General features: G+C 35.7%; 1 protein-coding gene across 9 annotated transcripts in view; it reads right to left on the reverse strand.

Moving 5' to 3' along the window:
* The window catches only part of CDC42BPA (CDC42 binding protein kinase alpha), a 207,116-nt gene that overhangs the window by 44,665 nt on the left and 149,661 nt on the right, over positions 1 to 12,790 (reverse strand). For all 9 annotated transcript variants that reach the window (XM_080927474.1, XM_080927480.1, XM_080927479.1 and 6 more), the window contains 5 exons: positions 9,741 to 9,865; positions 7,485 to 7,590; positions 6,960 to 7,108; positions 4,593 to 4,684; positions 1,303 to 1,379 (listed from right to left, as the gene is read on the reverse strand). In XM_080927474.1, coding sequence (XP_080783600.1) covers positions 1,303 to 1,379; positions 4,593 to 4,684; positions 6,960 to 7,108; positions 7,485 to 7,590; positions 9,741 to 9,865 — 549 coding nt within the window. The remainder of the gene's footprint in view (positions 1 to 1,302; positions 1,380 to 4,592; positions 4,685 to 6,959; positions 7,109 to 7,484; positions 7,591 to 9,740; positions 9,866 to 12,790) is intronic.

Consider the following 12,790-nt stretch of genomic DNA (forward strand, 5'->3'; position numbering starts at 1 on the left):
CACAGATTGCCAAAGGCCAAAGCATTTTTTAAAAGTGTTTTTTTTTTTTTTTTTTACTACATTACATTTGATAATGATAGACCATCATGTTTATAAGAAGGAAGCATTTGGCTCACATATATTCCAAGTGATATTTCTAAAACTGACTGCATTACTAGGCAAATTCTTCAAATCAATTCACTGATCTTTTTTACTGAAGGATGCATTGGTTGAAAATCAAAGACTTACGTCATCCAAAAAATCAATCAGTGAGGATGAGGAAGAAGAAAAGGAATCCTATTTAACGAATTCAGCAATAAAAAAATAGAAAATATGGATGAAGCAATTTAATACAAACAAATAATAAATCAAAATTTTGTAAAACAATTGAAAGGCAAATGACATTTGTTCAAATAAATAAATGAGAAAAGCAGTTACTGTCACCACTGTCAGCTTAGGGATTACTTCTCCAAGAGGGATTCTTCCTGCCTTCCCCAAGAAATGAAATTCAGTTACTGTCCCCAATGTAATAAAATGGCAGTACATGGCAAATCACAGCTAATTAAATTAATGGTGCACTTTTGAAAATGACAACTGAACCAGGGCATCAGGGTCTCTGCTCCTAACTCTTGCTGGTGGAATGTGAACCATGAGCGAGCTTCTGCCATCTGTGTGTATGGCACATTCCAGTGCTTAGAGCCAAGTCTTGCGCATAGATTCCAGAATTTCTATTTGCTGCACAAGGCCATAACCAAAAACTTATATTTTCTGACATAAAACATACTTTGATAATATATTTTTTCCAGTAAAATATTTAAATAAGAAGGAAAGAATGACGAAGAGCTACATTATCACTATTTCAGAACACAGTAGATTAACACTTATCAACAGCGTTCTTAGTGCACACTCCTTAAGGAACTGACTTGGAACAAGAGCTGGCAGTGAGCTAGAGTGCATGCTCTTGCTTTCCACTTATTTTTATTGTGCCTCCGAGCTTTTGAGAAAAGGAAGATTATTTCAAGAATTGGGATTTGCCCTGCTTTCACTGTTTCTTGGGGAGGCAGGGAGGATGGGGGGATTAAATTAGAAATTGCTTTTAAGTCTAATAACAGCTTTTGGTTTCAGACTCTTAGGTGTTTTTATACATATGTGGTCATACTTCCATAAGAATGCAGACATTCCTTCTGTACATGTTTCTATTCATTTATTTATATGATGCAAGGTTCTCTTATGCGACTGCAATTAAAGTTTTACTATAAGTAAATTCAGGTCCCAGAGTGAACTGTAAACAGACCCTAGAGGGTCTACAGAGCAGTTACTTACTTCAAATTGATCCAGAGCATCGGTAGGCGTATTCAAAAATGCCAAGAAAGAATGCTGTGAGTCTTGGTGCTCTATACCTAGAAAACAGCGGCAACTCTTTTTTTAAAGTAGAACTAAAAATAATTTTCATGGATAACCAACCTCTCCTGTCTCAATCTATTAAAGCTTAAAAAAAAACTACTATGTTTAAAGGTTGATTTTATTAACTCTACATAGTTAAAAAAACAAAAAACAAAAAACAAAGATACATTAGTGTTTCCCAGTCTCAACAGTTAAACTAGATTAGTTTACATGAAAGTCCTTTCAGTCACTGGTTAACTTCTCCATCTCATACACCAGTTCTCAACCTGTGGTTCATGACCCTTTTGGGGGTGGAACAACCCTTTCACAGACATCTTTATCCTGCATATCAGACATTCACATTAAGATCCATAACAGTAACACAATGACACTTATAAAGTAGCAATGAAATAATGTTATGGTGGGACACCACATCATGAGGAACTGTATTAAAGCATCACAGCATTAGGAGTGAGAGCCACTGATCTAATACATCACAATAAAATAAAACAATCTTTTGGGTAATTTGAAAAAAATATAAAACTAGAAACTTGTTTATTTGTGATTTTTAAAAAATTCATTTACTAGCCAAACGAGGTACATCTTCTGATATAATTTTTTAAAAAGTAATCATTTCAGCATTCATGAAATATAATTAAATACATTTTTTCCTATTTCAGTTATTAGCTAACTGAAGAATGAAGAATCCAAAATTTATTTTTTTCTTAAATGAATTTTAAAAAATATACATATATTTTTTGGCTATGATACACTTATATACATTTAAAAGTTCTCAAAATGTAAAGATAATAATGAATATTAAGGGAGATAAAGTAGAAATAACCTATCATAATTAATTTTTAAACAATTTTGTATATATGTTTTTCCTTCATGTATGTCTCATGCAGTGCTTGTGAAGACCAGAAGGGGGCATCAGAACCCTGGGACTACAGTTACAGGATGCTGTGAGCTACTCTGGGTGTTGGAGATTAAACCTGGTCTTTAAGAAGACCATCCAGTGCTCTGAACTGCTGAGCCATCTCTCCAGCCCCCACTGTGCAGCCTTGACTTTTCTATCATGAAGACTTGTCAACTGGTTTGTGTTTCTCTGTCTAGCACAGGGAAGGTGCTCTCTGCATCTATATTTGGGTGCATGGCAATGGGTGTACATTTAGAGGTCAGAGGTCAATTGTTAGGTATCTTCCTTTGTTGTTTTCCATTTTGTTTTGTTTTTGAAACATGGTCTCTTACTAAAACTAAAGCTCACATTTGGTTAGAATGGCTGTTCAGTGAACTCCACGTTTGTTTTTGTTTTTTGTTTTTGTTTTTTTTTCACCTTGTCTCTCAGTGCTGGGATTTTAGGTGATGGAAATGTGGGTGCTCAGAATCAGAAATCAGGTTCTCATGCTTGCAAAGTAAACATTTTACACAGTTAGTCATCTCCCAATCAACATTAATATTATTCTAATATATCATAATTATCAAATAGGCAGTTCGGATATTTAGTCAACAATACTTATTATGAACCTATTACCAACAGCTGAGATGGCTCAGCAGCTAAGAGCTCCGGCTGTCAAGCCTAAAGACCTGCATTCAATCTTTAAGACCCACATGGTGAAAGAGAACCAAATCCTATAAGGTTGTTCTCTAACCTCTGTATGTATGCCAAGGCACGCCCCCACACACAAATAAATGTTATAGTAGATACTTTTCTAGATATTGGGAATAAGATAGTAAACCAAGTATAGAAAAGGCCTTTGCCATCATTTTGTAAACTCAATTATATAACACATATCATGTTGTAACATAATGAGATTCTGCAATGTTCTGAATAACAAAGCCTTTTTTTAACATGCTTTCATAAAGCAATGTGCCAGAAATTTAAAAGTCTTCTAGATTTGGATATAATCTAAAAAGAATGAAGTCGATTTGATTTGTTAGTTTTATTTGGCACAGGTGTCATTCTGGTTAAATTGCTTTTAGGACCACACTCATATTACATACAGTTTTTCTTCCTTAATATACTTCTCCACTGTTTATAAATTAAAATTAAGCATGATCATTTGGCAGGGCGGTTGATCCTTGTATTTTGAGTTCTTACTCACTTTTGTCATTAAGAAATTCAATCTCCAAAAAAAGGTGCCATGAAGAACTTTAGCAATTTTATGTGGTTAGTCTGTTCTCCTTAGTATAACAAGACAGAAAGACCAAACCAGACCCAACCCTCTCTGTGTTATGGATATGGGAAAAATAAACTCCTAGCCAAAGACAAAGACCACATATTAATCTGGTAATTGATGATGGCCATTGACAGAAAAATGGATTTTTGGTAATTTTATGTAAAATGTCTCTTTACAAAAATAAGTCACATTCTGAATTTTTTTTTACTAAATTATTACCCTTGTAATGTCTCCATTATGGAAAAATTATATAAGAATTTTTATAATTTTATATCAGGGTTATGACATGCTCTGAGCTAGGTCCATGTAAAAAGAACAAAAGTTCTCAAGAAAATACTAATAAATTCTGGAAAATCTCATAGGACAAACAATGTAAGCATCAACCTGAAAAAACACAACAAATAATTCTTCATTACTAAAATAATTAATATTGAGTTAGTCATCTTAATTATTTTATATTGTCTCCCTGACCGTTCTTCCTGTATCCACAAGATTTTTGTATACTATAGGCACACAGAAAGTGCTAATAAATGTAATAATCCTAGCACTCCAGGGAAGTGGACAAGAGAATTCTGAATTCAAGGACACCATGGGCTACTCAGCAAGACTCTGTCCCCAAAACAACCTCTCCCTTTTCAAGTTTCTTCACTAAGTTCTAATGTTAACATACAGCACCACAGCTGAAGTGACTACATTATGACGTGTGAGAACATTATAAATACATCCAAAATACTTTTATCACAACTCAAAAGTTACTCATGAAGTATATTTTAACACTGAAATAACAGTCAAATTCATGGCAAAGTGGTCATTTTTTGTAATTAAAAATTGTTAATATAATGTATAACTAATACATAACAGTCTGTCTGCATGTATAAATCTATGCACATGTGTGTATGCATGAGTGTGTGTGGGTGTTTGTATGAACTCTCAAGGGTGTGTGCATGTGTGGTTGCTAATGTAAAGAATTCTCCATCTATGCAGTAAGCTGGCTCTTCTGCAACAACGTCACTCAGTACAGCAAGTGCTGATGCAAACACGCTCTCATACCCTTTTCAGATCTAAGCTCTTCGGTGTCCTTTATCAGCTGCTCAATTTCGGTCAGCAGTTCCAAGTTCTTCTTCTCTGAATCTTTCAGTTTACTTAAATAAGCAGGGAAAGGAAAACAGTCATTAGCTTTGTGTAGCTGGGCTTATTTGGTTTAAATGTCTGTAAGGCTAAATTAGAAGATGGTTGACCACTGCATGCAGACAGATACAACCTGCCACTGCTATTATACAAATTAGTAAAGCAAGCCTGGCTCATTCATTTCCGTAAGGATGGTGGCTGCCTGGTCTGGGATGCAGCTCAGTAGCAGAGGGCTTGCCTGGCCCGTGTGAAGGAAGCCCTAGCTCAACCCCTGGCACTGACAGCATCAGAACAGGATCCTGCTGCTGTGCTGTGACCAAGGGCTGAGCAGAGAAGTGCTGTGTGCCTGTATAGAACCCTCTGCTGACCCTGAGCTGAATTAGTAAGTTTGACAGTGTTATGAAACCAAAGGTTAATTCTGGAATCCTGTTTGACTTTCTCCATACATTGCCATGTAGCTAAGCATATGCACCTTTATAACTTTCAATCTGACTCAGCTCTGCTTTATGAGCAGATATGTAAACTGCAATGTAAAGCAAGAGAAAGCTGACAATGGCATCTGATAATTCTTTATGTGAGGTTACTACAGAATCTCCAGAAAAATTTCTCTTTCAATGCTTTACAAGTATATTTAACTAAAACACAATTTATGTTTGTGTCATTTACATCAAAAAGTTTATAATTCAACAGGAGTGTGTCTGCCCTTCGATGAGAAAAAAAAAATGACTATAGCTTAAGTCTTAAGGCAGCAAATCACTCAAAACTAAATTTGTAGTCCTGTGTTTCTTCTCCTGCTTTTGGAAGTTGATATTTTTGAGCCAGAAGGATTTTTAAATTTATAGTTTCATTTTTACTGTTAACTTATTATTGTTCCAATATTACCCACTAACTGATTTACATATTCATCTTTCTTTTGTGCGCGCGCGCGCGCGTGTGTGTGTGTGTGTGTGTGTGTGTGTGTGAGTTTATGTGTACCACATTCAAACAGATTTCCTAAGGAGGCCCCAGCGTTTTGGAGCCTATGGAACTAGACTGACAGGCAGTTGTGAGGTGTGCGCCTGATCTAACTGCTGAAAATCAAATCTTGGTCTCCTGCAAAACTATTAAGGACTCTCAATTGCTAAACCATCTGTCCAGTCCTGTGACTTATTTTTGAACCATCTTTATATCTAATCCAATTAAAAACTTTTGTTTCCTTATTTATGTATCTAAAATAGAATCTGTTTTACTGTTATGACAAGAATCAAGGGGATATGTTTAGTAGTTAACTGCCCTGGATACTAGGCGTTTGATTATTTTTAAATAAATAAAAGGAGCCTGGAAAATAATCACAATGATTTTACCTTTACAAAACTTAATATCTCAAACCCCCAAACAAATATCCACAAAATTTAACATCAATAAAATGACCATTTGCAAAAGACCTATGGTAGAGGTCCCAATTTTCAGATATTTGTATTTCATTCTGATGGTAAAGTTTCATTCTAAATAGAATATGAGAAAATTTTAGATTTAATAGAAAAAAATTGAGTTAACTAAATATTACATATAAGGATAAAAGTAAAGAATGAACTATTACTTAAAAGTAATAATCCATCTATGGATAAGCCTGAAGGAAGCAAGGCTGTATGAGACGTTACCTAGAACCACATCTTTGCTTTTCAAATCTTCACAACTTTTTGTGGTCACCATTTCATGTTCATGTGTCTCTGTGTGTGCACAAATGTACAGGACAGAGGGTAACACCAGTGTCTTCCTCAGCAGCTCTTTACCTTAGGTCTGGAGACAAAGTTTATCAACTGAATTTGGAGCTCACTGATCTGGCTAGGTACCTGGCCAGTGAGCTGGAATTCTCATTTGTCTCTCTTTCTTTTTCTTCCTCTCTTTCCAGCCCTGGGATAATAGGCAGATGCTATGGCTCCTAGCACTTTTTAAAAATGTGGGGCTCAAATTTATGTCTTCATGCTGATAAAGCAAGCACTTTAATGACTGAGCTATCTTCCCACACCTTTTTGGTCCTCCCTTTTGTCAGGGAGGTAGGAGCAGACCTTTGGCCTTGGGCATGCCAGGCAAACACTATGCTACTGAACTGTATTCCCAATCTTCTGGTCAGCATTTTTTTTTTTTTTTTTTTTTTGCTTAAAAATCAACCAACCAACCAACCAACCAACCAACCAATCAAACAAACAACAACAAACCCCCTAGCAGGTAGGCAAATAAACACGTAACTCCTTCACAGTTCTCAGCAAGCTTATAAAGTACTGTAGTGACTTAGGTTATTGTCCTTACCATTCTGTTATGATGTTAGATGCTTTGACTTTATTCAGCTCTTCCTGGATGGCCTGCTTGGCTCTTATTTCTGCATCCAGAGCAGACTGCAACTCTAGTCTAGCTGACATGTCCAGTTTTGCGAAACGACGCATTTTCCAGGGCATATCCTATAGAATAATATGGCTAAGTCTTAGTTCCCTCCTATTTTATTCTTAAGATTAAATTTTGTAACACAAGTAAACCCAACAGACATTTTATTAGCAATATCACTGATAACTGAGTAGAACTGACACACAACTTTTGAAAATGCATTTTCATTAAATTCATAAATAACAGTAAATATGCATAAATAAACAAATAATTGTTTTTTCTTTTCAGTTTCTTCAATAATAAGTAGCCATACAATAAGAGCAGACAGTAATGTGTTGTATTTTCTTATAAAGATCTAAAATATTTCTCATGAGAACTTATACAGAAGTCAGACTGTCGTGTGCTTTCTGCTTGTTAAAGAGATGAGCCTCTGTACGAGACGGCAGAACTTACTGTTGCTCGTGTCCCCAAGCTGGAATTTCTTAACGCTTCCAATTCTTCAGTCATTTTAGAAGCTAAGGCCTGAAGATAGCCCCGAGCATCCTTCTCATCGCTCACCCTAGAGTACACACACACACACACACACACACACACACACACACACACGTGGACATAGGATAAAGTAAAACACAGGAAAACTTCAGTGACATATGTAATTTAAAGCTTCATTAAAAAACAAGTGCCAAAAACTTAAAGAAATACTTAGAAAACTCCTTTAAAAGACTGGCCACACTTCTGCCGCTACCTGTCGAGAGGTGGAACAGATTTAACTGTTCAGTTAGGTACACATGGAAGCTGGCAGTGTTTGGGGAAGCCCAGGTTATTACATTTGACAGAAAGTAATCAACCATGAACCACAGATGCCCCTTACATCTCACACTGGACAAGCATAAAGCTTTCTGAAGACTACTAAGTTTTCTCATTATCTAGATTTTCATATTTTACCTCACAAAGCACACATACTTTCATTAAAGCTGAAGTATACTGAATTTAGGAAATTTTAAATATGCTATTCTGTAGAAATCAGGGTTATAATAAAGCACCCCTGTCTTCTAACAATATTAATTAAGTAATAATGAAAGAATAAAAGTTAAAACTTAAAGAAATCCAAGTCCAGTTTCTATTTATCATCTTAAGGTCATGGAGATAATAAAAATCAGTATGATTTATTCAGAAAATTTGTTAAATCATACTTTTAGAAGGGTACAGTGTCTGAAGAAACATTCCAAAGTTGATGTCTAGCCTACTGCACACACATACATACTTTTAAAAAACAAATTTCCTGGGGCTGGAGAGATGGCTCAGAGGTTAAGAGCACTTACTGCTCTTCCATAGGTCCTGAGTTCAAAACCACATGGTGGCTCACAACCATCTGTAATGGAATCTGATGCTCTCTTCTGATGTGTCTGAAGAGAGTGACAGTGTACCCACATACATAAATTAAATAAGTCTTAAAAACAAATAGATTTCCTACTGTTGAACTCTCTATAGCTATTCCAAATTGACTTATGGGCCAATACATAATGGTGGCACAATGCTCCACTGCAACAGTGAGGTTTTCCCCACAATCCTTAGTGCTCCACATCTTCAGACGGCAGTTATTTCCCTGCAGGGTTCAGATGCTGTTCCTTTTCTCTTCAGGAAGACCAAGAATTTGAGGTCAACCATGAGCACATGGTGAAACCATCTTTAAGACAAACAACTGAGTTACTGAATGAATATGTGAATAAAATATCCTTCTGTTGTCAGGATCATTACCCACTGTCCTCCTCACTGGGAAACAGTGCAGTATGGGACCACAGGCTTTGGAAACACCAGCTAATAAAGCAATTTTCCAGCTCTATCCTTTACTATTGTTCAGCTCTTATATAAATTTGGCTAAATGTTAAAATGTTTCCCTTTAGGAATATAAATCTAATGGTGTAGACAGAAATTAAATACTAACAAACTAACATTTTTGTTATCTGGAGCACAAGTAAACTTCCACTATCTGGGCACATGTGTAAGGAAAGATTAGTTATCAAAAGTTAGGTCAGTATAGATATATGATATAAGAAGGTTATTAGAAATCTGATAAAGGAAAGAAGAAAATTGATTAAGCTGAATAATCATAGGAAACTAAAATCCTCAATAAATAATTAATTGGTTTATAGATATATAAAGGAACTAGCTATTTTGATATAAAGGTTAAAATGGATAAAGATTTAAATAAATATAAAAGCTATTAAGAAATAAAAGTCTCCACTGGGTTCCTCTTTCTCCATGTGATATAGGAGATGCAAACCTTTATAAACATGAAAACAATTATTTAATAAATGAAGATGACAAAATTCATAGGCCAAATAACCAAAATTAGTCCTCGGAGTGTAGGAAATAGTTTGTGAAGCTAGGCCCCAATCTTTTAAGACCTTAAAAGTGCCATATGTGAACTCTAGGTTATACTTATAAACACGTGTTGTTCATCTTTTACATTGTTCTCAAGCTATGAGTTTCTTAAAACAATCATAAATATTGCAGTTTTAATCTTAGGGAACATCAAAAGCAAAAGAAAGTGTTTCTTAAGTTCTCTGAAGGCTTACTTTTCCATTTTTACAAGCTTAAAGTAACTTTATTTTCATTTCAAAGGAAGACAGTGAGGGTGTTAGGAACTCAGAGTCACACCAACCCAGCCACAGCCCTGCCCCCAACAGCACTCTGGAGAGCACTCACCACTGGATTATCTCTGTGATTTGGGCTTCCCAGTGGGCAACTGATTCCTTCTTATCTGCTAGATCTTTGACCTCTTCTTCTAAGTGCTGGTTTCGCAAGCTTAAGCTCTCATACAAGGCAGTTATCTGGAAGGCAGTTTGAAGGCATGAGTGGCTGAACAAGACATTGCGTACAGTATTAGACACTTGACATCCCAGCTAATAATGCATAACCGTCAACTAAAATTGTTCGTCTTCTTACTATTCTACACCACACCGAAGACACAGGGAAGAATTTGATAACAATGAACACTTTAAAATTTACTGTTTTCTTTGCCTTTTGCCACGAACTACATGAAATTGGTCTTAATTGTGAATAGTCATCAATTTGAAAAAATTTACCCAATTCCTCAGGCCAAATCCTCTCTTCCCTAACTTCAGCCTCCCTTTTCTGCAAATGTCCTGGTAACTTTTAAAATTCTTACAAATAACAAGCACATTAAAAAAATGGTTGTGAGTTACCACATAGATGGTAGCAATCAAACCTAGATACTCTGGAAGAACAACCAGCACTCTGAGCAAGGGGATACAACACCTCTTCTGGCCCCCATGGGCACTGTATGCACACAATGTACAGACATACTGGCAGGTAAAACATCTATATACATAAAATAAAAATAAGGATTATCTTAAATATAAAAGGAAACTGTACAAATGAGTACTAGTTCAAAAGGATGAAGAAAGTGAAATAAAATAATGTACGTAACAGTTAAAAAAAGTAAGGGAATTCTCAAGAGCCCAACACACAACTTCAACAACCACCCCACCTCCCCAACAGCAACCTTCTCTCACTCATACTCCAGGGGAAAAATTCATTTTAATTATATAAAATTATCTGTAATGTATATTATTTTTAAATGAGGCTCTTTCACTTTAAATATAAACATTTTGTACCTAAATATAAACTTGGGCTTAGGAGATAGCTCAGTCAATAAATTTTTGTTGCACAAGTATGAACATCTGAGTTCTGGGTCTCAGGACACATGTAAAGGCAGTGTGGCAGGATGCATTTGGCATCTGCAACCCCAGCACAGAGTGGAGTAAGGAGAGACATCCAGTTCACCTGAAGCAGTGAGCTCCCTCCAATTTCAGCTAGAGACCTTAGCTTAAGAAAGGGGAGTGGGCATGGGAGAAAGACCTACTGAGGAACATACCCATTGCCAACTTCTAGCTTCCACTCCATCTACTGTGTGCACACACACAAACCGCATACAAATATTTGAAAACAAACTTCTTATTGTTGAAATTCTATTTAGGAAAAAAACAACAACAAAAAACAAAACAAAAAAACCTGAACCTAAGTTTGTTAGGTAAAATAATGATCACTGAGAAAGTGACAATTGTTTGACATGTCTTACTTATTTTATTTGCAGGTTTCTTTATGAAACTAACATTCAACAATTTACAAGGGCAGTTACTTTGTTTCAGTGTTTGGAAAGTGTCCTTTCTTATCTCCTGGTTTCTTTTCTTCTCTCTTACTGAGGTTCATCTTTCTTTCTTTTACCCTCTGGCTGCTTTTAGGATCCTATATTGGTTCCTGCTTTGGGCAGTTTTGTAACTCAGCAGCTTTATAGATTCTGGCATTCAAAAATGTATGCCTGTTTACACACACACACACACACACACACACACACACACACACACAGAGGCTTTGGGTAATCTAGGTCGTTAATTCTTTAAATATTGTTTCTGCAACAGTCTCACCCACCTCTTCTTTTGGGAAATATTTGCACGTTAATTCTTTTCATCATGTCTCCCACACTTTTATGTCCCCCTTTTTGTTTTGTTTTGTTTTTTATTTTTTGAAACCCTGTCCAAGCCTAATCTTTTTGTTTATTTAGTTGTATATTTACTGTTTCCAATAGGTTGGTAAACTTTCTTTTAAGTATTTTGGTAATTTAAGTTTTCAAAATTTTGTTTGATTATTCTGTATAAAATGCAGTTATTTGTTCAAATTCTTCACTATATCTCCTTTGTTGAGCATATAATACAGTTATTTTAACATTGACATACACATTTCATGCAGAGAACTCTCACACTTCTGTTTACACTGACTGCCTTGTGTTTTCTCTTATTTTGTAATTTTGTTTTTGTGCTGTTGTATCCTCCTGCTGGCTTTTCACTGATAGTGTGGGCTTGTTGGTATGCCTGGTGACTTTTTTTCATGTATGTGATATAGTATTACAAAAGTTTTCATGTATGTTATATAGTATTACAAAAGTTTTCATGTATGTGATATAGTATGTACAAAAGTTTTCATGTATGTGATATAGTATGTACGAAAGTTTTCATGTATGTGATATAGTATGTACAAAAGTTTTTAAGTTAAAAACAAATCCCATGCTACTACTATCCACCCATTTCATGACCAATGGTCCCCAGCTGTCATTAGCTGCTGCATTTGTTCTCTGTACAGCTTCAGAGATCCTAGGCCAGCCTTTCTAACATAAAATGTTGATAGGGACAACTTTTATAAGAAAAGCTATTCACAGAACTATTTACATGTTGAGAAACCATATTGTTTTAAATTTTATATGTCATCTTGACTGAAATAAAGGAGCCCAAAAATTTGGTCAATTCTCATTATAAATATTTGTGTGGGTATTTGTGGGTAAAACTGACATTTAAGTCAGTACAGTGAATAATGTAGATTATCCTCCCTAACAGAGCAGGCACTCCAGGCAGAAGGGAATCTGACAAGCTACATTCAAGGAGAAACTGCAGGAAGTCTTTGATCTTGATTGAGCCTGCTGATGGATGGACTGGAAGACTCCCTGTTTTCACCATTGCTAGGTGCAGCTGCTAGGACTTGTCAGTTTCTAACTTTAGTTAATTTACTGCTAGCACTAAGTCCCAGCCATGTATCATACATACACATACATATACAACACACACAAAAGGGTTGACACGGTGGTGCAAAACTGTAACTTCAGTAGAGGTAGGAGAATTAGTAATTCAAGGTTAATATCAGCTATAAAATAAGTTCAAAGCCAGCTTGGGCTACAAGAAACA

Source organism: Micromys minutus (genome assembly GCF_963924665.1).
Source record: "Micromys minutus genome assembly, chromosome: 1".
NCBI lineage: Eukaryota > Metazoa > Chordata > Mammalia > Rodentia > Muridae > Micromys > Micromys minutus.